At 48.0% G+C, this 24,172-nt stretch overlaps 2 protein-coding genes across 2 annotated transcripts in view; one reads left to right on the top strand and one right to left on the bottom strand.

Annotated features, from left to right (window-relative positions):
• LOC115180120 (staphylococcal nuclease domain-containing protein 1) overlaps positions 1-24,172 on the bottom strand; it is a 317,205-nt gene that overhangs the window by 155,544 nt on the left and 137,489 nt on the right. The gene's annotated exons all lie outside the window — the stretch shown is intronic.
• Positions 20,058-23,439, top strand: LOC115179976 (leucine-rich repeat-containing protein 4-like). The gene has a single exon (XM_029741798.1). The coding sequence runs from the start codon at positions 20,064-20,066 to the stop codon at positions 22,872-22,874; it is 2,811 nt and encodes a 936-aa protein (XP_029597658.1). The 5' UTR covers positions 20,058-20,063; the 3' UTR covers positions 22,875-23,439.

Here is a 24,172-nt window from a genome sequence, read left to right as displayed (position 1 = left end):
GAGCAGTTGCCATACCAGGCAGTGATGCAACCCGTCAGGATGCTCTAAAAGCTGTAGAACCATTTGAGGATCTGAGGACCCATGCCAAATCTTTTCAGTCTCCTGAGGGGGAATAGGTTCTCTCGTCCCCTCTTCACGACTGTCTTGGTGTGCTTGGACCATGTTAGTTTGTTGTTGATGTGGCTCTCAACCTGCTCCACTGCAGCCCTGTCGATGAGAACGGGGGCATGCTCGGGGGCGTGCTCCTTTTCCTGTAGTCCACAATCATCTCCTTAATCTTGATCATGCTGAGGGACAGGTTGTTGTCCTGGCACCACACGGTCTGGTCTCTGACCTCCTCCCTATAGGGTGTCTCATTGTTGTTGGTGATCAGGCCTACCACTGTTGTGTCATCAGCAAACTTAATGATGGTGTTTGGAGTTGTGCCTGGCTGTGCAGTCATGAGTGAACAGGGAGTACAGGAGGGGACTGAGCACGCACCCCTGAGGGGCCCCTGTGTTGAGGATCAGCGTGGCGGATGTGTTGTTACCTACCCTTACCCCCTGGGGGCGGCCCATCAGGAAGTCCAGGATCCAGTTGTAGAGGGAGGTATTTAGTCCCAGGGTCTTAGCTTAGTGATGAGCTTTGAGGGCACTATGGTTTTGAATGCTGAGCTGTAGTCAATGAACAGCATTCTAATATAGGTGTTCCTTTTGTCCAGGTGGGAAAGGGCAGTGTGGAGTGCAATAGAGATTGCATCATCTGTGGATCTGTTGGTGCGGTATGCAAATTGGAGTGGGTCTAGGGATCCTGGGATAATGGTGTTGATGTGAGCCATGACCAGCCTTTCAAAGCACTTCATGGCTACAGACGTGAGTGCTACGCGTCGGTAGTCATTTAGGCAGGTTACCTTAGTGTTCTTGGTCACAGGGACTATGGTGGTCTGCTTGAAACATGTTGGTATTACAGACCGGGACAGGGAGATGTTGAAAATGTCACTGAAGACACTTGCCAGTGTGTCAACGCATGCTTTGAGTACACGTCCTGCTAATCCGTCTGGCCCAGCGGCCTTGTGAATGTTGACCTGTTTAAAGGTCTTACTTACATCAGCTGCGGAGAGCGTGATCACACAGTGATCCAGAACAGCTGATGCTCTCAAGCATGTTTCAGTGTTTTATTTTATTTATTTATTTTATTTCACCTTTATTTAACCAGGTAGGCAAGTTGAGAACAAGTTCTCATTTACAATTGCGACCTGGCCAAGATAAAGCAAAGCAGTTCGACAACATACAACAACACAGAGTTACACATGGAGTAAACAACATACAGTCAATAATACAGTAGAAAAAAATAAAAAAATAAGACTATATACAATGTGAGCAAATGATGTGAGATAAGGGAGGTAAAAGCAAAAAAATGCCATGGTGGCAAAGTAAATAAAGTATAGCAAGAAAAACACTGGAATGGTAGATTTGTAGTTTGAAGAAAGTTCAAAGTTAAAATATAAATAATATGGTGCAAATGAGCAAAATAAATAAAATAAATAAATACAGTAGGGGAAGAGGTAGTAGTTTGGGCTAAATTATAGAGGGGCTATGTACAGGTGCAGTGATCTGTGAGCTGCTCTGACAGCTGGTGCTTAAAGCTAGTGAGGGAGATAAGTGTTTCCAATTTCAGAGATTTTTGTAGTTCGTTCCAGTCGTTGGCAGCAGAGAACTGGAAGGAGAGACGACCAAAGGAGGAGTTGGCTTTAGGGGTGACCAGAGAGATATACCTGCTGGAGCGCGTGCTACAGGTGGGTGCTGCTATGGTGACCAGTGAGCGGAGATAAGGGGGGACTTTACCTAGCAGGGTCTTGTAGATGACCTGGAGCCAATGTGTTTGGCGACGATTATGAAGTGAAGGCCAGCCCACGAGAGCATACAGATCGCAGTGGTGGGTTGTATATGGGGCTTTGGTGACAAAACGGATGGCACTGTGATAGACTGCATCCAGCTTGTTGAGTAGGGTATTGGAGGCTATTTTGTAAATGACATCGCCGAAGTCGAGGATTGGTAGGATGGTCAGTTTTACGAGGGTATGTTTGGCAGCATGAGTGAAGGATGCTTTGTTGCGAAATAGGAAGCCAATTCTAGATTTCACTTTGGATTGGAGATGATTGATGTGAGTCTGGAAGGAAAGTTTACAGTCTAACCAGACACCTAGGTATTTGTAGTTGTCCACAAATTCTAAGTTAGAACCGTCCAGAGAAGTTATGCTGGATGGGCGGGCAGGTGCAGGCAGCGATCGGTTGAAGAGCATGCATTTAGTTTTACTTGTGTTTAGGAGCAGTTGGAGGCCACGGAAGGAGAGTTGAGTTACTTGAGTTACTTGAGTTACTTGCATAGTAACACTGAATATTGTTTTCACTTGTAAAAACGTGTAGAATTTTCTTGTCACTTTGACATGAAGTATTGTGTAGATCAATGACAACAAAATCACTTTCTAAATCCATTTCAATCCCACTTTAACGCAACAAAATGTAAGGGGGGGTGAATACTTCTGATAGCCACTGTACATGGGACATGATATTATGCAGTGTGTTTAACTCTCTCTGCCTATAGCTTCCCAGTAGCAGGGCAATAATATGCTGCAATTTCATGGAGTTTTCCTCTAAGGCCAACAAACCGTCTTACATAAAGCATTCAGCTGGGAGGCAGAGCGACGTGTGTCTGTGAGAGAGAGAGAACAGTGTTTATGTGTGTGAGATAAGTGTCTATGTGCGCGGGAGAGAGGGACACGAGGTGACGTAGGGCCTGTCGTCAGCAGCTCTCTCTCTCTCCCATGTCCTGTCTGTTCCTGCGGTTGATACTCGGAACGGAATGAGAGAACGAGAGAGAGATATGGTGAGTAAGTAAGTGACAGAGGGAGAGAGAGAGAGGGAGTGAGTGAGTGAGTGAGTGAGTGAGTGAGTGAGTGAGTGAGTGAGTGAGTGAGTGAGTGAGTGAGTGAGTGAGAGAGAGAGAGAGAGAGAGAGAGAGCACACATCCCGCGGGCATCGGCTTTCACTATGAGCTTGTCATACAGGGAAGGCGAGAGAGGGAAGGAGACATAGAGGAGTGGGCACAGTGCTAAAGCCACAAGGCAGCCAGGGATGCCCGGCACATGGCAGCGCACCATCTAGGACGAGGAGGAGAGGAAGTGAAATGTCCTGCCTTTTCATACTAGACAGCACTCTTACCGCAGCAAAACCATACAACTATCAAGTTGTTCTCCCATGATGAAGCAAGTGTGTTTTGACGGGAGATGGTGTGTGGTTTATTTACACTGACTCTTCTGGTTTCATACAATATTAAAGCGTCCTCTGCATCATACGGCCATGGAAATGCATCTTTGGGCAGTGTGTGTGTGGGCAGTGTGTGTGTGTACAGCATGTGTGTCTATCCTGAGGAAAACCCATTGCTCCAGATGTGAGCCGGGAGAGACATACGACAGATTGGGGCCATGCGTCAGACATGGATCGAGCCCATTCTGGGTAACATGCACACGCACCGCTCGCTCGCTCGCACGCACGCACGCACACACACACGCACACACACACACACACACACACACACACACACACACACACACACACACACACACACACACACACACACACACACACACACACACACACACACACACACACACACACACACACACACACACACACACACACACACACACACACACACACACACACACACACACACACACACACACACACACACACACACACCTAAAGGCCAACTTATGATGTAACTGATGGTTAGGGGCTGAGATGTACACTAAAATTGAGGAAATGGTGGTTAATGTAGAGTTAAGTAGGCCTCTCTCTCCTAGAAGTCCATTGACCTTGTCGTTCCACTGCAAACAATGCCTACAGAAAGAATTCACATCATTGACTTTTTCCACATTTTGTTGCGTTACAGCCTGAATTTAAAATGGATTAAATTGAAATGGTGTGTTACTGGCCTACAGGCAATACCCCATAATGTGAACGTGGACTTATATTTTTAGATTATTATTTTACTTAGTAATTAAAAATTAAATGCTTAAAATGTCTTGAGTCAGTCAGTATTTAACCCCTTTCTTATGGCAAGCCTAAGAAAGTTCAGGAGTAAAAATGTGCTTAACAAGTCAAATAAGTTGCATGGACTGTGTGTGCAATAATAGTGTTTAACATGATCTTTGAATTACTACCTCATCTCTGTACCTCACACATACAATTATCTATAAGGTCTCTCAGTCGAACAGTGAATTTCAAACACAGATTCAACTACAAAGACCAGGGAGGTTTTTAAATGCCATGCAAAGAAGGGCACCTATTTGTAGATGGGTAAAAAAAAAAAGCAGACATTAAATATCCCTTTGAGCATGGTGAAGTTATTAATTACACTTTGGATGGTGTATCAATACACCCTGTCACTACAAAGATACAGGCGTCCTTCCTAACTCAGTTGCTGGAGAGGAAGGAAACCGCTCAAGGATTTCAACATGAGGCCAATGGTGACTTTAAAACAGTTTGAGTTTAATGAATGTGATAGGAAAAAACTGAAGATGGATCAACAACATTGTAGTTACTCCACAGTATAAACATGATTGATGGAGTGAAAAGAAGGAAGCCTGTAGAGAATGCAAATATTCCAAAACATAGCCTAAAACACAAGGCCAAATATACACTGGAGTTGCTTACCAAGACAACATTGAATGTTCCGAAGTGGCCTAGTTACAGTTTTGACATATATCAGCTTGAAAATCTATGGCAAGACTTGAAAATTGCTTTCTATCAATGATCAACAACAAACTTGACAGAGCTTGAATCACTTTTTTAAAATAAAAGTGCAAATATGTACAATTGTGCAAAGCTCCTAGGGGATTCAGAAGAACTCAGTTGTAATCAGCGCCAAAGGTGATTCTAACATGTATTGACTCATGGGTGTGAATACTTATGTAAATGAGATATGCCTATTTCATTTTCAATAAATGTGCAAATATTTCTAAAAACATGTATTGTGTGTAGATGGGTTAGAATCAACAACAAGAAATCCAGGCTGTAACAACAAAATGTGGATTAAGTCAAGGTGTATGAATACTTTCTGAAGGCACTGTAGCATAGAACCCATCCAGGTCTAGGTTCATGGAAAATAAATGGGACTTAAAATGTAGGCCAATGTTACGTTTAGCTGACAAAGGAAAATGCAGAAACTCAACACTAGGCTATACAAATTCAATTTGCCCATCTTTCAAATTTTGCTAAATATAACTGAAGGTTCAAGAAAATTGCAAGTGATGCTTTCCAACATACTAACAGCATACTGTGGGCCAAACTGTGCTGATATGACCAGTATAGTTACTGTATCTGTCAGGCAATGGAGGATTACAAACACACACACACACACACACACACACACACACACACACTAACCCATCTACCGCCACACACAGTGTGTCCTCTCCTCTACACTCATCTTTCTGGATCTCTCCGTTACCGACACAAGCCGGCCAGCCGTGCCCACTTTAATCCCTGTAAGCCCTGGTAAAAATGCTAACATATGAGAAGGGATTTGGAGAATAGGAGTTTTGGGGCTAAATCTATGTGCATTAGACCTATCTGTGTGTGTGTCTCGCTCTCTCAAGCCCAGTGAAACAGTCTGGAGGGACTCCCAAAGTCTCTGATCTCCAGGCCCTTTCCCATTCACACTTGTTTACTCTCTATCTCTCCATTTCCCCCCTTGTTGCCATGCAGTAGTACATCTCTGCCAGGCCATCCATCAACAGTCTTTTCTCTCAGCGCATGCTCCCTCCTTCGCTTTTTCACAACCGATTGTTGGAAGGAAGGAGTATTTTTAAGAACTCAATCAACGCCCATTTCTTCATCCCTGAGCTCTCAACACAGAGAGAGAGAGGCGCTGATAGAATGGCCCAACCTGTTATTGACTTCAACTTAGAAAGTGCTAGCCATTGCTTTTTTCCTTTCACTAGAGCTACTGAGCAGCCTGCCTGGCCGAGTCCAGTTAGTCTCACCTCTGGGGAAATCCCCAATTGCCTTGCTACAGAAAACACATTTAAGAAAGGTCACAGGCCCCTGGTTTAAGGGGATTTACTCCTCTTTTCCGTCTTTCTCCCCCTCTCTTTTGGACGTCATATTCCACTCCTTTGCCGACTGACTCGCCTTCTCCCTCTCCATTGCTGTTTCTTTTATTCCCGGTGCTGCAAAGCTGCTTGGCTGGTTGAGTGTTCTGTGGAGGATTCTTGGAGTAGCTAAATGCGGTGATGTTAACATGTCTGTATGACAGGTGTACTCACCAGATTAGACCCACTTAGCTTGATTGGACAAATCCTCAGGTTTTAAAGGGGAGGAGAGGAATGGAGATGAAATTTTAGAGAAACTGACTGCAGTAGGTTTGTACGAGGAGACTGGTTCAGATAGTCCGTGCAGGAATGGGGAATATCAGAATCATGAGATCAGCATTAGGAGAAGTACCAATAAATACACACACACACACACACACACACACACACACACACACACACACACACACACACACACACACATGACAACCACATACGTGCAAACGAGGAACATGAAGTGCACATACACTTATAAAAACTAAAATATTCACACCAACTGCACCGACACACATGCAGCACACACACACCTTTGTTCCCTGAACATAAACTCCCAACAAATCTATCCCCCCCAAAAAAGCGTAGAAGCAGGTGATTTCCCTCATCTCCTTTGCGATGTACCAATATCAGCGCCTGACTGTGCATGCTCACACCTCTCTGCATTAGCCTGCATTACAGCATCCTATCACATTGTTCCCCCGCAGCCCTTTTGACTAATCTCCAGCCTAGTAGCCTGGGAACAGATTGTTCATTTGAATGGTAGCAGGGGCTTCAATCTGCCCAACGAGCTCCCAGTGTCTGAGTGCTGCACTGAGCAGGAATACATTAAAGCGCCAAATGGCACCCTATTCCCTATATAGTACACTACTTTTGACCAAAGCCCCATGGTCCCTGGTCAAAAGTAGTGCACTATATAGGGAATGGGGTGCCATTTGGAATGCACACCAGGTTACTTAGAGGGAAAGTCTACCTGTAATGAAATCAAAATTGGGAATATTAGAGGATAAGTCACAGGCTTCACTGGGTTCTCCATCTAGACTAGCTACCTTCCTCACTGGGTTCTCCATCTAGACTAGCTACCTTCCTCACTGGGTTCTCCATCTAGACTAGCTACCTTCCTCACTGGGTTCTCCATCGAGACTAGCTACCTTCCTCACTGGGTTCTCCATCGAGACTAGCTACCTTCCTCACTGGGTTCTCCATCGAGACTAGCTACCTTCCTCACTGGGTTCTCCATCTAGACTAGCTACCTTCCTCACTGGGTTCTCCATCTAGACTAGCTACCTTCCTCACTGGGATCTCCATCTAGACTAGCTACCTTCCTCACTGGGTTCTCCATCTAGACTAGCTACCTTCCTCACTGGGTTCTCCATCTAGACTAGCTACCTTCCTCACTGGGTTCTCCATCTAGACTAGCTACCTTCCTCACTGGGTTCTCCATCTAGACTAGTTACCTTCCTCACTGGGTTCTCCATCTAGACTAGCTACCTTCCTCACTGGGTTCTCCATCTAGACTAGCTACCTTCCTCACTGGGTTCTCCATCTAGACTAGCTACCTTCCTCACTGGGATCTCCATCTAGACTAGCTACCTTCCTCACTGGGTTCTCCATCTAGACTAGCTACCTTCCTCACTGGGTTCTCCATCTAGACTAGCTACCTTCTTCACTGGGTTCTCCATCTAGACTAGCTACCTACTTCACTGGGTTCTCCATCTAGACTAGCTACCTTCCTCACTGGGTTCTCCATCTAGACTAGCTACCTTCCTCACTGGGTTCTCCATCTAGACTAGCTACCTTCCTCACTGGGTTCTCCATCTAGACTAGCTACCTTCCTCACTGGATTCTCCATCTAGACTAGCTACCTTCCTCACTGGCTGAAACACTTTCCAGAGGTAATATCTGTGAAATGTTCTGGATCTTCCTGCGGAAGGGATTTGTGACAGACAGGAACACAGAAACACACACAGAGAGAGACAGGTTGTGGGCATTAAACTCAGTCTGACCATTGTTGATAGTCTGGCATATATCTGTGACGGATTTTGGGGATGAAAGCTGTTCCCTTCTGTCCCGATCTAACCTGCCTCCCCTCCCCTCCCCTCCTAATCCTCCCACATGGTTTCTGATGGAGTTTCCACGCTTACCCTGCCGTTTCATGGAAGACTGTGGGAAACTGGAGGTAAGTAGAGACGCCATTTTGGAGACAGAAGCTAGCATCTCATGACAATGAGGCAAGGTACAAAGGTGTTAACACAATGTCACAATTGGTTGTGTGGCAAAACCATCCGCATGAAAATGTTGACATAGCATGTACTTCAGTGGTCACGTTCAAAGAGTTGGCTAGGCAGAGACTGACCATAAAACAGTTTGGACAGAATATTAGACTAACTCTTAGAGGCTTTCTTTAGCATGGTTGTGCTGCAATTGGGAATGCACTCAGCTAGCCAGCAAACTCAGAGATAGAGGCAGAGACAGACAGGCGAGGTTCATTTTCACCAGCCCCTGAAAAGGTCTAGAGAGGAATTGGGAGAAGAGGGAGATTGAGAGAGTAGCCCCCCACCACCCACATGTCCTCTGCTCCCAAGCAGCTAAAAGTCAGGGAGATTTAAGGCCTCTCATGGTTGGGCATTAACATGACTTTACCCAGCAAGCTGAGAATGGAGCCCTCTCTATTTACAGCCCGCTAGTCCGTCAGGCGGTTGGCAAGGCGACACAGTGAGGGATAATACGCACACCACGACGCTTCCGGAATCTTAATGGAGCCTCCTCGACCAATGACGTGGCCGGGATAGACGGCGGCGGAATTTGCATATGGTCGAATGGGTAAGCAACAGGGGATTGGCCCCACCCCCTTGGTACCGGATGCCAGGGAGAGCACTGGTTGGATGCGTTCCTAAATGTGACAGTGTGTGTGTGTGCCCCAGAACATTAACACAAACACGTTGGCTAATTACACCACTAAATATCTAAAAGGTCACACTAAACAAACACAAGAGGACTAAATCCAAACATTGTTAGGCTACACTACACACAATTGACCTTCAAATCGCACCACCACAAATGCTATGCCTCAGATGTGCAATAAGCCATATCAAAAAAGATATGATGATTCTCAAAACCCAAAATTGAATTTGGGCGACTTCAATAGTCTTTTTATTAAATGTTTGTCTGCTAGGCTATTTAGAAGGCTTTTAACAGGCGATGATGATGATGATCACTGGGTTGGCTACTTTAAGCCTGCTTTCTTCCACTTCCAGCTGACATGATGCTAGCTAATCCACTAGCTCTGGCGGGGCTACAAACTGGCCCCAAACATAATGAAGGTCATTAGTCTATAAACAATGGCTATTATGAGAGCTGTAGCACACTAGGGGGATGAAAGGAGAGAGAGGGGGATGAAAGGAGAGAGAGGGGGATGAAAGGAGAGAGAGGGGGATGAAAGGAGAGAGGGGGATGAAAGGAGAGAGAGTGGGATGAAAGGAGAGAGAGTGGGATGAAAGGAGAGAGAGGGGGATGAAAGGAGAGAGAGGGGGGATGAAAGGAGAGAGGGGGGGATGAAAGGAGAGAGAGGGGGATGAAAGGAGAGAGAGGGGGATGAAAGGAGAGAGAGTGGGATGAAAGGAGAGAGAGGGGGATGAAAGGAGAGAGAGTGGGATGAAAGGAGAGAGAGGGGGATGAAAGGAGAGAGAGGGAGAGGGTAGATTGAGAGAGAAAGGGGGATGAAAGGAGAGAGAGGTGGATGAAAGGAGAGAGGGATGAAAGGAGAGAGAGAGGGGGATGAAAGGAGAGAGAGGGGGATGAAAGGAGAGAGAGGGGGATGAAAGGAGAGAGAGGGGGATGAAAGGAGAGAGGGATGAAAGGAGAGAGAGAGGGATGAAAGGAGAGAGAGGGGGATGAAAGGAGAGAGAGGGGGATGAAAGGAGAGAGAGGGATGAAAGGAGAGAGAGAGGGATGAAAGGAGAGAGAGGGGGATGAAAGGAGAGAGAGGGGGATGAAAGGAGAGAGAGGGGGATGAAAGGAGAGAGGGGGATGAAAGGAGAGAGAGGGGGATGAAAGGAGAGAGAGGGGGATGAAAGGAGAGAGAGGGGGATGAAAGGAGAGAGGGGGATGAAAGGAGAGAGAGTGGGATGAAAGGAGAGAGAGGGGGATGAAAGGAGAGAGAGGGGGATGAAAGGAGAGAGAGGGGGATGAAAGGAGAGAGAGGGGGATGAAAGGAGAGAGAGTGGGATGAAAGGAGAGAGAGGGGGATGAAAGGAGAGAGGGAGAGGGTAGATTGAGAGAGAAAGATAGAGATGAGGAGGAAGAGGGGAGAAAGAGGTAGAGATCAACACTGAGAAGGACAGAGATCAACAGAGTGAGAGAGGGATGGAGGGAGAGAGAGACAAAGAGAGGGGGTTGAAGTGTGGATTCACTTAGACTGAACCCTTAAGCTCCCAATAGCATGTCACACATATACACGTCTTACATTCCCACACCATCTGGGCAAATACAATTAACCACTGACTGGCCTTCAAATATTAGACCGCTCACAAATACACTGTTAAGGAGGGAGGGAGAGGAGAGTGTGAGAGAAACAAGAGACAGACAAGCTACCACACAGGTTGAGGTGAGATTACCTATGGTGGGTTAAATTCACCTAAGGTCATTTAACTGACAGCTTAATGTGATAAAATAAAAAACACATTGTGGATTACAGAATCTAATCTAGTTGCAATGTAGCATATGTCTGGGTGCGTGTACAGGTAGGTGTGTGTGTGTGTGTGTGTGTGTGTGTGTGTGTGTGTGTGTGTGTGTGTGTGTGTTTGAGGAGAGTGTCCATTGTATGCTGGACAACTGCCAGCTGTCACACTGGCGCGTGTGTATGGTGTGTGTAAAGTGTGTAATGAGAATAATGATTCATGGTAAAATCCCTCACACACAGTTTAAGCTCTCTCGCCGGGGTGGCGGCGGTCTTTGTGGGTGTAATCTCTCCCAGAATTAATTCCTGGAAATTGAAATGAAAAATGGGAAAAGAAGTGTCCGACCCCTGTCCTCTTCCCCAAGGTCAGTCAGTGTGCGTTCCCTCCTCTGAGAAATAATACTAAAACTAGCAGAGGACTGAAAACTGAAAGTGTGGAGAGAGAGAGAAGGGGACAAAGTTCCCAGCGGAGGGCTGGGCAGTGGGCTGGAGAAATGGTTAAACCCAGTTAACTGGGGATGAGGCTGAGCAGAACTGATGAGAGAGAGGACTGTGGTCTCTCTAGATACTGTAGAGGTGGAGGACACACACACATAAACACTATCTACACACACAGCTAACGCAAAAAGAAATGAGCACATACAAACTCACAAACACACACAGAAGCAGAGACGTCTTTCCCCAAGCAAACCAGCCTTTAAGGCTCAAATGCTCTATAGCCAGGCAGGTCCCCCGTGATACAAGTCAGTATTCAACGTCCATCCATGTCTGAGGATGTCGGGAGATGACGTGGAAACCTGCCACTAGGAGAAACAGTGAGCGCTGTAACCTTCAAGTTGGGTTTTGCTAGGGCGTTGGGGACGGGAACGGGAACAGGAACGGGAACGGGGACGGGAACGGCGGATGGGAGTAAGCATCTGCCTCCGATTCCAAAGGTTACAAGATAGAATCCAGCGTTAGATGTTTGCACTGATTTTTTTGGAGCGATTACTTCATCCAAAGTTATTTGCCGGCCAGAAAAGGGGCAGTGATTTGAAAACTTTTAGGTCTATTAGAATTTTTTTATAATTTCCATCTAGTTTTAGACATTCAAGAGTGACCTGGACCTTAACCCAAAATAATACATTCCTCAAAGTTTTTTAGTCAAACCTCCCCTGGCCCAGATTGAATGGGCTCGTATGTTGCCCACCCCTGCTCTATAGCCTACACTCTCAAACTAACCAGAACGCACACAAATCCTCATTTCTGGCAAGGGCTGTGCAATGACATAATATATACTGTGTACAGTATATAATCAGATTAGCATGAGGGATATATGGCAGGACATACACTCATTGGTCCTCTCGCTCCCTCTCATCTCTCACACACAGCTGACCTACATGTGACTGGTAGCATCCCAGACTCTGGCTGTAGCCCCAAGGCCTGGGTTCTGCACCGCGCACACACACACACACACACACACACACACACACGTCTACCCTTGAAACGCTAACTGATTGGCAGACCCACCGCGCCAAAAAGTGGAGTTAGTGCAGCTAAGTCTTTCAACGTTAAATTCATCAGATCCCCCCAGTAAGCCGTCAGGGGCCGACCACAACTCAACCAGGCTCCCTTCTGCCATTGTGGATCACCGTAACGTTATATGACCTCCAGCACTGCTTGGACAGTATTAATTATAGGGGGGGGGGGGGTCAGAACTAGAGCCTATCAGGGCAGAGCTGCCATTTTGGGTCAATTCAATGTGGCATTAGGGGGAACTGTTTCAATGAGTCAATCCTGGGCAGGCAAAAAGGAGAGGCACCTACCAACTACCAGCCGTGGTCATTATGGGTTGATGGGTCATTTTGGTAGGGAATTCTCGTACTGACCCTTGGGTCAAACGCAACACACACACTGTCCCCGCTCTGAACAGACTGAGCGCCTGCCAGTACCACTGCTCACCTCATCCACACATAACATTACATTTGGGCTTGGCCCAGGCCCATTATAACAGAAGGGCGATTGACATCGCAGGCTGATGCTGTGACTGGGTGCATGGAGCTGTGCAGATTATCCCGGGTTAGGTCTTCCGGCTGTGTGTGTGTGTGTGTGTGTGTGTGTGTGTGTGTGTGTGTGTGTGTGTGTGTGTGTGTGTGTGTGTGATTTCAGAGCCAAAATCAACTAAATTCAGCAAAAAAAAAGAAACGTCCTCTCACTGTCAACTGCGTTGATTTTCAGCAAACTTAACATGTGTAAATATTTGTATGAACATAACAAGATTCAACAACTGAGACATAAACTGAACAAGTTCCATAGACATGTGACTAACAGAAATGGAATAATGTGTCCCTGAACAAAGGGGGGGGGGTCAAAATCAAAAGTAACAGTCAGTATCTGTTGTGGCCACCAGCTGCATTAAGTACTGCAGTGCATCTCCTCCTCATGGACTGCACCAGATTTGCCAGTCCTTGCTGTGAGATGTTACCCCACTCTTCCACCAAGGCACCTGCAAGTTCCCGGACATTTCTGGGGGGAATGGCCCTAGCCCCCACCCTCCGATTCAACAGGTCGAAGACGTGCTTAATGGGATTGAGATCCGGGCTCTTCGCTGGCCATGGCAGAACACTGACATTCCTATCTTGCAGGAAATCACGCACAGAACGAGCAGTATGGCTGGTGGCATTGTCATGCTGGAGGGTCATGTCAGGATGAGCCTGAAGGAAGGGTACCACATGAGGAGGATGTCTTCCCTGTAATGCACAGCGTTGAGATTGCCTGCAATGACAACAAGCTCAGTCCGATGATGCTGTGACACACCACCCCAGACCATGATGGACCCTCCGCCTCCAAATCGATCCCGCTCCAGAATACAGGCCTCGGTGTAACGCTCATTCCTTCGGCGATAAACGCGAATCGGACCATCATCCTTGGTGAGACAAAACCGCGACTCGTCAGTGAAGAGCACTTTTTGAAGTCCAGTCTGGTCCAGTGACGGTGGGTTTGTGCCCATAGGCGACGTTGTTGCCGGTGATGTCTGGTGAGGACCTGCCTTACAACAGGCCTACAAGCCCTCAGTCCAGCCTCTCTCAGCCTATTGCGCACAGTCTGAGCACATCTTTCTTTTGTGTTTTTCAGAGTAAGTAGAAAGGCCTCATTAGTGTTTTAAGTTTTCATAACTGTGACCTTAATTGCCTACCGTCTGTAAGCTGTTTGTGTCTTAACGACCGTTCCACAGGTGCATGTTCATTAATTGTTTATGGTTCATTGAACAAGCATGGGAGACAGTGTTTAAACCCTTCACAATGAAGATCTGTGAAGTTATTTGGATTTTTACGAATTATCTTTGAATGACAGGAACCTGAAAAAGGGACGTTTCTTTTTTTACTGAGTTTATTTGATTTCAATACACAAATTGAATCATTGAATGCATAAATTGAACTTGTCTTTTATGATTTGAATATTCAAATGAAATATGTATATATTCAGTATCAATATGGTAGATATTGCATTCATTGACTATCAAGTTTACAAATGATCATTTAATGTTTAAAGTTTTACATATTTCAACTTCTCAGATGCAGTCAGACTCAGTTTTCAAATTCAGTTCTCTAAATTCAGATTCAAAATCAGACAACATCCTGGTACTTTACCAGCAAGGAATGGCAGAAGAGAATAGATCAAACGCTCGCCGTGTTAAACATGTTTCTGGTGGTTTCTGAAGCCAACGTGGCATGTTGAATTTTTCTTCCTATGAATTTGGCTCTAGCGTTTGGGCTAAAAGCTATTATGGCCCCCTTCCTGAACGCGAACTCTCTGGAACAAGGTCCTGCCTTCTGTTCCCCTCTATGACACTCACAGGACACGTAAGAAGGGATTGGGACAAAAACAGCACAATAAACTGCCCCTATCAGACTATAGTTGAACAGCCCAGTCCCTCCCTATTCAATCTTCCTCTTGTGACTGACTGGGTTCCAACCTCCTGCATGTCACAACACTTAGCCCACTTAGCTAAAGCCCATTGGGATGCGTTCAGGAAGGTAATGTAAAGGACGACACGCTGCTTGCTTAGTGAGTACTGCTTCCCCCTGATTCAGCTCATACCGAGACTCCAACTCAGGACCTCCGCCTCACAAACACATGTGACGTTCCACAAGCGTTCCAACACACCGCACTATTGAAAAACATAGATAGCATCTAAACATAGATAGCTGTGGCACATTGGATTGTATATCAAATATGGCCACCGGTAGAGCCATCAGGGAACTGTGCATTCTATCAGTTGTAATTCTATGTTCTAAACCAGGGTTCCCCAGCTGGCGGCCAAGTGACTTTATTATACGTTTTCTGAGCAAAACAATTATAAATAAACAATAGTTTTATTGTTGGACATAAAATATTGTAAAAACACCAGCAAATCAGCTCAAAGTGATTTGAATGTTGGAAATATTTTCCAAAGTATCCCCAAGTGTGATCGTATACGAATGTAAGCAAAGTTTGAAATGATTATGTTTTAGTCAAATATTTTTATATCTTGTTGCGTTCAATGTGCAGTCTACAAATGATTTGTAATTATGTTCCAGCCCCATGACCATCCACTAAAGAAAAACCCATCTAGTCTAGTTGAGGAATCGCTGTTCTACACACACCATGAAGACCCTGCACGGTGGCCAGGTGTACTCCAAGCACCACAGTCAGCAGCATCCCACTCTCCGACCAGGGGCCGGACCCCTGACTAATCACCATTCACTCACATCAATTTGAGGAGAGAGGGAGAGTAAGAGCGAGAGGTGGGAGCGAGAGAGGGAGATAAAGGGAGAGAGAATAGTGGGGAAAGGAAGGAGTCAGATATTCTTCCCTGTTCCTGGGAAATGGAGGAGTGGGGGAGAGAGAGAGAAAGGGAAAGAGAGTGAGCAAACGGGAGAGAGAGTGAAAGAGAGAACGAGAGAGTGAAAGAGAGAACGAGAGAGTGAAAGAGAGAACGAGAGAGTGAAAGAGAGAACGAGAGAGTGAAAGAGAGAACGAGAGAGTGAAAGCGAGAGAGAGTAGATGTAGAGTAAAATCATTCATCAAAAAGAGGTTTATCATCGAAATCAGAGCGACTCTTCTTTCTGTCCCTCTCTCTTTATCGCTCCCTCCCTCTTTCACTTCTCTATGTCCCTCTATCTTTCTCTCCCTCCCTCTTTCACTTATTCTCTCTGTCCCTCTCTCTCCCTCTTTCACTTCTTCTCTCCGTATCTCTCCCTCTTTCACTTCTCTCTGTCCCTCTCCCTCTTTCACTTCTGTCCCTCTCCCTCTTTCACTTCTTCTCTCCGTCCCTCTCCCTCTTTCACTTCTCTCTGTCCCTCTCCCTCTTTCACTTCTGTCCCTCTCCCTCTTTCACTTCTTCTCTCCGTCCCTCTCCCTCTTTCACTTCTCTGTTCCTCTCCCTCTTTCACTTCTTCTCTCTGTCCCTCTCCCTCTTTCACTTCTGTCCCTCTCCCTCTTTCACTTCTTCTCTCTGTCCCTCTCCCTCTTTCACTTCTGTCCCTCTCCCTCTTTCACTTCTTCTCTCCGTCCCTCTCCCTCTTTCACTTCTCTGTTCCTCTCCCTCTTTCACTTCTTCTCTCCGTCCCTCTCCCTCTTTCACTTCTCTGTTCCTCTCCCTCTTTCACTTCTTCTCTCCGTCCCTCTCCCTCTTTCACTTCTGTCCCTCTCCCTCTTTCACTTCTTCTCTCCGTCCCTCTCCCTCTTTCACTTCTCTGTTCCTCTCCCTCTTTCACTTCTTCTCTCCGTCCCTCTCCCTCTTTCACTTCTCTCTGTCCCTCTCCCTCTTTCACTTCTGTCCCTCTCCCTCTTTCACTTCTTCTCTCCGTCCCTCTCCCTCTTTCACTTCTCTGTTCCTCTCCCTCTTTCACTTCTTCTCTCTGTCCCTCTCCCTCTTTCACTTCTGTCCCTCTCCCTCTTTCACTTCTTCTCTCCGTCCCTCTCCCTCTTTCACTTCTCTGTTCCTCTCCCTCTTTCACTTCTTCTCTCCGTCCCTCTCCCTCTTTCACTTCTGTCCCTCTCCCTCTTTCACTTCTTCTCTCCGTCCCTCTCCCTCTTTCACTTCTCTGTTCCTCTCCCTCTTTCACTTCTTCTCTCCGTCCCTCTCCCTCTTTCACTTCTCTGTTCCTCTCCCTCTTTCACTTCTGTCCCTCTCCCTCTTTCACTTCTTCTCTCCGTCCCTCTCCCTCTTTCACTTCTCTGTTCCTCTCCCTCTTTCACTTCTTCTCTCCGTCCCTCTCCCTCTTTCACTTCTGTCCCTCTCCCTCTTTCACTTCTTCTCTCCGTCCCTCTCCCTCTTTCACTTCTCTGTTCCTCTCCCTCTTTCACTTCTTCTCTCTGTCCCTCTCCCTCTTTCACTTCTGTCCCTCTCCCTCTTTCACTTCTTCTCTCCGTCCCTCTCCCTCTTTCACTTCTCTGTTCCTCTCCCTCTTTCACTTCTTCTCTCTGTCCCTCTCCCTCTTTCACTTCTGTCCCTCTCCCTCTTTCACTTCTTCTCTCCGTCCCTCTCCCTCTTTCACTTCTCTGTTCCTCTCCCTCTTTCACTTCTTCTCTCTGTCCCTCTCCCTCTTTCACTTCTGTCCCTCTCCCTCTTTCACTTCTTCTCTCCGTTCCTCTCCCTCTTTCACTTCTCTGTCCCTCTCCCTCTTTCACTTCTTCTCTCCGTCTCTCTCTCACTTCTCTCCGTATCTCCCTCTTTCACTTCTCTCTCTCCATCTCTCTCTCTCCCTCTCACTTCTTCTCTCCACCTCTCTCTCCCTTTCACTTCTTCTCTCCATCTCTCTCTCTCTCTCACTTCTCTCTGTCCCTCTCTCTTTCACTTCTCTCTGTCCATCTCTCTTTCACTTCTCTCTGTCCCTCTCTCTTTCACTTCTCTCTGTCCCTCTCTCTTTCACTTCTCTCTGTCCCTCTCGCTTTCACTATCTCTACCTCACTCAACAGTAGACCATCTCCCACCATCCAGTCCTCAAAATGTCCCAGGGCCCAGAGCGCACGTGTGCGCACGCACGCACACACCCACACGTCAGGCAGGATACAATCACTCTACATTGACCTTCTGACAGGAGGACGGAGAGAGAGAGAGAGAGAGAGAGAGAGAGAGAGAGAGAGAGAGAGAGCGAGAGCAATGGGGGAGAGAAAAAATATGAGAAGACAGGAAAACGAGGAGAGAGAGCAAGAGCACAGGCTTGAGTGAGACTGAAGAGGAGAGAGAGGGGAGAGGAACAGGGTAGAATGAGAGAGGTGGAGCGAGAGAGAGAAAGAGAGAGAGGGAGAGAGTGGATTAGTTAATGCACAAAAACACTGCATCAAACCAATGCACTGCTCCGAGCGGGATGCGTCAGCAGTACATTCACGTTCCCCACTCAAGGACAAAAGAGAAAGAGAGAGCAACAGAGTGAACAAGCGAATGAAAGAGAGAGAGCATGCAAGTGAGAGAGTGAGTAAACGAGAGAGAAGCAGCCTTGCACCACACTGGCGCCAGAAAAACGTGCCGGAATAACCTGAGCAGCAGGATTAACACCGGGGCTGCAGGGGTTAAAATCATGTTGCCGTGGGGACACGCTGCCGTTTTCTCCAGTTCACCTGGGCAGCGCTTCATTCTCCCCTAAGCCAGGGAGCCAGAGAGAGAAACAAGAAAGAAAGAGAGAGACAGAGAAAGAGAGGACAGTGGAAGCTAACACGGTTGAGAGGCTTCGCGCTGGCATACACAAAGGACTGAGTGCTTTGAGCTTGGCCACTACCTCAGGACACTGCAGGGGCTGAGAAGAGCGAGAGAGGGGGAGAGAGAGACACATCCCCGCTCATCTGCTGCTACAGCGGATCTGTTGTCCTCATCCACGCTGCTGTAACATTCACCCCTGTGCCCCGCTCAGCTCTCTCGCTTCGCTCTCCTATTCTGCCGCGCGGTGAAGACAAAAAGAGGTTGAAAACAGGAGCGGAAAAGAGATACGGAGGGAGATGACGCTTTAGCCTCTTTTTGCTGTGCTGATATTGTTGCTGAATCTACTCTACGCCCCCCCTCGCTACCTCTCTCAACCCTGCTACAAACCCCCACCCACCCTCGGAAGAAATTGACGGATTATTGGGAAGTGCGCGGGAGGCAGGCTGCAGCTGCTGTGTGTGTGTGTGTGTGTGTGTGTGAGCGCCGCTGCTGGCGAGCCGTGTTTGCGTGCTGCTGTGCTGGAGCGCAGAGCCAGTTAAGAGGAGAAATAAGCTAATGACCGCAGTGTGTCGTGTAGCCTTTTCAACCCTGCCGAGCGCTGCAGAAATCAAGTGGACACGACGCGACACACCGAGAGAGAGAGAGAGAGGGTGGACTGACTGACTGACCACCAAAAAATAGAAAGAGCCAAGGAAAGGAAAGGGGGGGGGTCCTGTTTCCCCCCCCACCTCAAACAAAAGGGGAAGAACATTTGAAAGGACTGTGGAATTTTTCTTCTTCCTCCTTAACCCCCCCCCACTACCCTGAAACCCCCACCCCCCCACCCATTTTTCTTCTCTGCCTTGGGTTTTCAGAGTGCGGAGTGTGTGTGTCGGTGAGCACGCGTTTGTGCTATGGAGACTTGGAGAAGGCGTTCGGCGGAGGCATCGAGCGGCGGATTTCAAGGACAAGCGGGAGAAGAGCAGCCGAGGGGGAGCGAGTGTGTACTGCTTTAGGAGCCTGACTGGATTCCTACCCATCTAAAACACAAGCTCCGGATGGGCCTTCACATCTTTTCCTTCTTCGGATGATGTTCGCTTGTGTGGAATTATAAAAAGGGGCCATTTTGGCAAAGAATCTTCACTTCATTTGCTTCTGACAGCGCAGAAAGAAGTGTCTTTATTTTTCTGCTCCTTGGATATATACCTGATTTAAACACTCTGTTTGTGATTGACAAAAAAAGAGAAAACAATCTCGTAAGGACCTGTAAATAAAAGCTTGAGGTAGGTGTCTAGCGTTTCCAACCCTATTTCAATCATCTCCATCTCCTATTCTATTATTTTTCTCTTTCTCAGAAACATTTAAGAGCAGTCGTCCTCCCCCCTCCAGTAGTGTCCATGGAAAAGAGAGCCAGAGTCTTGCTTAATCCAGGGTAGGGCAAGCCCTCTCCTGGTTACTCAACAACCAACCCCCCTCCCTCCCCTCTTTATACCCCAACCCCCTCCCACTTTCGACCACCAACCCAATCAGCCAACCAACCAACCCCCCCCCCCCCCAAACCCCACCTCCGGCCCTCTCCCCCCGGACGATGCTGAATTATGAGCGTGCCACATCATGAGTCTCCTGGGGCGGGTAGCTGTGCGTCGAGCCACCCTGCTCTGTGTTGTGTTCCTGATGGCGCGAGCGTGGAGCAGCGCCTCTCTGGCTATGGCGGGGGCGGCAGCGCCAGGGCCTCAGGGATGCCCACCGCAGTGCTCGTGTAGTAGCCAGCTGAGCAAGGTGGTGTGCACTCGGCGCGGCCTCACTCGCGTGCCCCCGGGCATCCCCACCAACACGCGCCACCTCAACCTGATGGAGAACGCCATTGGAGAGGTGCAGGCCGACACCTTCCGACACCTGCACCACCTTGAGGTTCTGCAGCTGGGCCGCAACGCTATCCGGCAGATCGAGGTGGGCGCCTTCAATGGCCTCACCAGCCTAAACACGCTGGAGCTATTTGACAACCGGCTAACTGGGGTGCCCAGTGGTGCCTTTGAGTACCTGTCCAAGCTAAGGGAATTATGGCTGAGGAATAACCCCATCGAGAGCATCCCTTCGTATGCCTTCAACCGAGTGCCCTCGCTCATGCGTTTGGACTTGGGCGAGCTGCGCAAGCTGGATTTCATCTCCGATGGCGCCTTCGAGGGCCTGCACAACCTCAAGTACCTCAACCTGGGCATGTGCAACATCCGGGGGGAGATGCCCAATCTGAGCCCATTGCTGGGCCTGGAGGAGCTGGAGATCTCGGAGAACCTCTTCTCCGAAATCAAGCCAGGCTCCTTCCGGGGCCTCCGCTCACTCAAGAAGCTGTGGGTGATGAATTCGCAGATTGGGGTGATCGAGCGCAACGCCTTTGACGACCTGAGCTCGCTGGTGGAGCTCAACCTAGCCCACAACAACCTGAGCTCCCTGCCGCACGACCTGTTCTCCCCCCTCAGGTACCTGGTGGAGCTGCACCTCCACCACAACCCCTGGAACTGTGGCTGTGAAGCCCTGTGGCTGGCGCGCTGGCTGCGAGAGTACATCCCTACCAATTCTACCTGCTGCGGCCGATGCCATGCGCCGGCCCACATGCGGGGCCGCCAGCTGGTGGAGGTGGACCGGGGGGAGACCGGCGTGCTCCAGTGCTCTGCCCCCTTCATAGGCGATGCGCCAAGAGACTTGAACATTTCGGCAGAGCGCGTAGCGGAGCTCCGTTGCCGGACTGCGCCAATGTCCTCGGTCCGGTGGCTGCTGCCCAATGGGACTGTCCTGACGCACGCCTCGGCCCACCAGCGGATTGCCGTGCTCAACGACGGCACGCTCAACTTCTCCAATGTCCTGGCGGCTGACACAGGCACCTACACCTGCATGGTGTCCAACGCGGCTGGCAACTCAAACGCCTCGGCCTACCTCAACGTGAGCGCGGCTGAACTCAACACGTCCAACCTCAGCTACTTCACCACGGTGACCGTGGAAGTGCCGGGACCCACCACGGAGATGCCCAAGCCCAAGACCACAACGAGCGCCCCTAACACTGGTAGGGGGGCAGGAGGAGAAGCAGGAGGTGGTACGGGGGGCGCTGGCACCACCACCACCGCCTCTCCCTCCCTCTTTCAGCCCGTCTTCATCTCTACTCCCACCGTTCTGCTCCAGAACACCGAGGGCCAGCCAGGCGCCCGACCGTCCGCCGTTCCTGCCTCCAAGTCCGCCACGGTCAAGCCACCCGACACAGTCCCCAGCCTGGACGAGATGATGAAAACCACCAAGATCATTATCGGCTGCTTCGTAGCCGTCACGCTGCTGGCCGCCGTCATGCTCATCGCCTTCTACAAGCTGAGGAAGCGCCACCAGCAGCGGAGCACGGTGGCAGCCGCCCGTACGGTGGAAATCATCCAGGTGGACGAGGAGGACCTGCCGCCGCCAGCTTCTGCTGCCAACGAGATCCGAGACCACACTCTGCCCGAGATACGAGACCACAACAGCATCCAAAAACTGGATTATATCAGCCACAAAACAGACTATGGCTTCCCCAAACCCAAAGCAGACTACAAGGGGGACTACACAATCCACAAGCCCAAACCAGACTACATTATACACAAGCCAAAGGCTGAGTACACCACCTATAATCCAACCATGGACTACACTACCCACAAATCTACCGTGGAATATAGCGCCCACAAATCTACACCAGATTTTAGCCTTCATAGACCAAAGGCTGACTATAGCCCATTCAGACCTGAATATAGCACTCACAAGCAGCCTAAAGCGGACTATAGCCCCTTCAAACCTGACTACAGTACTCACCCGAGAACACCTAAAGCAGATTATAGCCCCTTCAAACCGGATTATAGCAGTAGCACTCACCCGAGAACACCTAAAGCAGATTATAGCCCCTTCAAACCGGATTATGGCACTCATCCAAAACCCAAACCGGACTATAGCCCATTCAAATCTGACTACAGCACTCACCCACGACCTAAACCAGACTACAGCCCTTACAAACCTGACTACAGCACTCAGTCCAAATCCAAACCGGAGTACAGTACACACAAATCCAAACCCGACAACAGTCAATACAAACCCAAATCAGAATACACACCCAAGGCCGTGCCGGACTACATCGTCTTCAAATCAGACTACAACAGCCCCCACAAACAGGATTATGGCAACCAGAAACCCAAAATGGATTCCAGTCCCCACAAAGCAGACCATCACAAGGTGGACTATCGCACCCTCAAGCCCAAATACAACACGTACAAGCCAGCAGGACACGGGGCTAAATGGACAGAGAACAACATTGGGAACTCTCTCCCTCGAACCTTGCCCAGCGCCATCACAAACCTCCCTGAGCCCTTTGTCATAAAAACTCACACCAAGGAGAAGGTTCAGGAGACTCAGATTTAAAGCCCCCCACACAACCCCCCTCCCGAGCCACGTCCCAATCCCCATAGCCCCCCCTCTCTTCTCATAACTACATGCAATAGAATGCACAATGGGAAAAAAGGACAGGAACTTTCTTTTTTGTACAGAGTGCAAAACTTAAAAAGACTGATCATTTCTTGTTGTAAATGCTTATAAATAAATCTATATATGAAACTATTGAAACTACCATGGGCTGGTGATAGAGAAGCATATTATATTAAAAATAAATACATTGAAACTATTTTCTAACTTGTAACTTCTATTTAAAAAGACGAGTTGTTTAACATACTATCTTGACTTTGAGAAATGAGGGTAGACTTGTTTTAAAAAAGAGGCATTCTGTGTGATTTTTTTTAAACCAATGCTACAAAGAATGCAGTGAAAAGAGAAAAAACATTTATACTGAGAAGACTTTCTTTAAGAAAAAAAACATTCAAAAAAAGGTCAGTGTTTGATCTTTACAGGTGTATCTTGTATAAGCACCATGAATTTGTACTGTGCCAAATGTTACAAATGCAATAAAAATGATTTTTGGAGAGAAAAAAAACAAACAGAGAGAGATGACGTTTTTTTCTCCCTCTTTTTCTCTCCTGGCGTACTGTAGCGAACAGCCAAACGCTTCAGACACTGCAGTAAGACTCTGCAGCTACACTTTAACCCTGCGTGTGCTGGGTGACTCACACAGAATGAATCACAGCACAGTGCCTGCTGCTGTTTTTAATAACACTTGATATGCCCGTGTGTCGAGGCAGGTGGAGCGAAGCTACGTTTAGTACGCATAACATTAGTCAATGACACGGTACTTAATCAAGGTGTGGCCCATTTCAAAGCGGATACTACATTTGTCCTGTTTTCATGAAGTTCTCCAAATGCATGGAAACCACGAGAAATAGCTTTTAAAGGGCCTCTATTTATACAGGGGTATTTGAAGTGCTCCCCAGTGATATGTATGAGATTGCACTGTTGTCATGTCAGTGAATGATTGCATGTGTGTAAAGATATGAAGATGTAGGGTGTGATAAGGTGTGCTAACTTGAGGGGGTTGTTTTCTATGTGCTTGACTTCAAGCGGTCAGAGAGGTGTTTTTCACTACAAGACTTGTGGATGTACGAGACAGACCCTGGTGATGTGAGCCTGCACGCTTTCCTCTTGGCCCCCAAAACATCTCCTCATTTCATTCCCCCAGCTGTTGTGGCTTCATCAGTCAGCGACGGTTTTATGATGACAAATGCTGTGGGTCTCGCCGTTAACTGTGCATTCTTCATCTTCAACAATCTCCC

This window comes from Salmo trutta, chromosome 40 (assembly GCF_901001165.1).
Source record: "Salmo trutta chromosome 40, fSalTru1.1, whole genome shotgun sequence".
Taxonomy (NCBI): domain Eukaryota; kingdom Metazoa; phylum Chordata; class Actinopteri; order Salmoniformes; family Salmonidae; genus Salmo; species Salmo trutta.
Note: the sequence above shows the minus strand (reverse complement) of the source record. Positions and strands in the feature narration are given on the sequence as shown.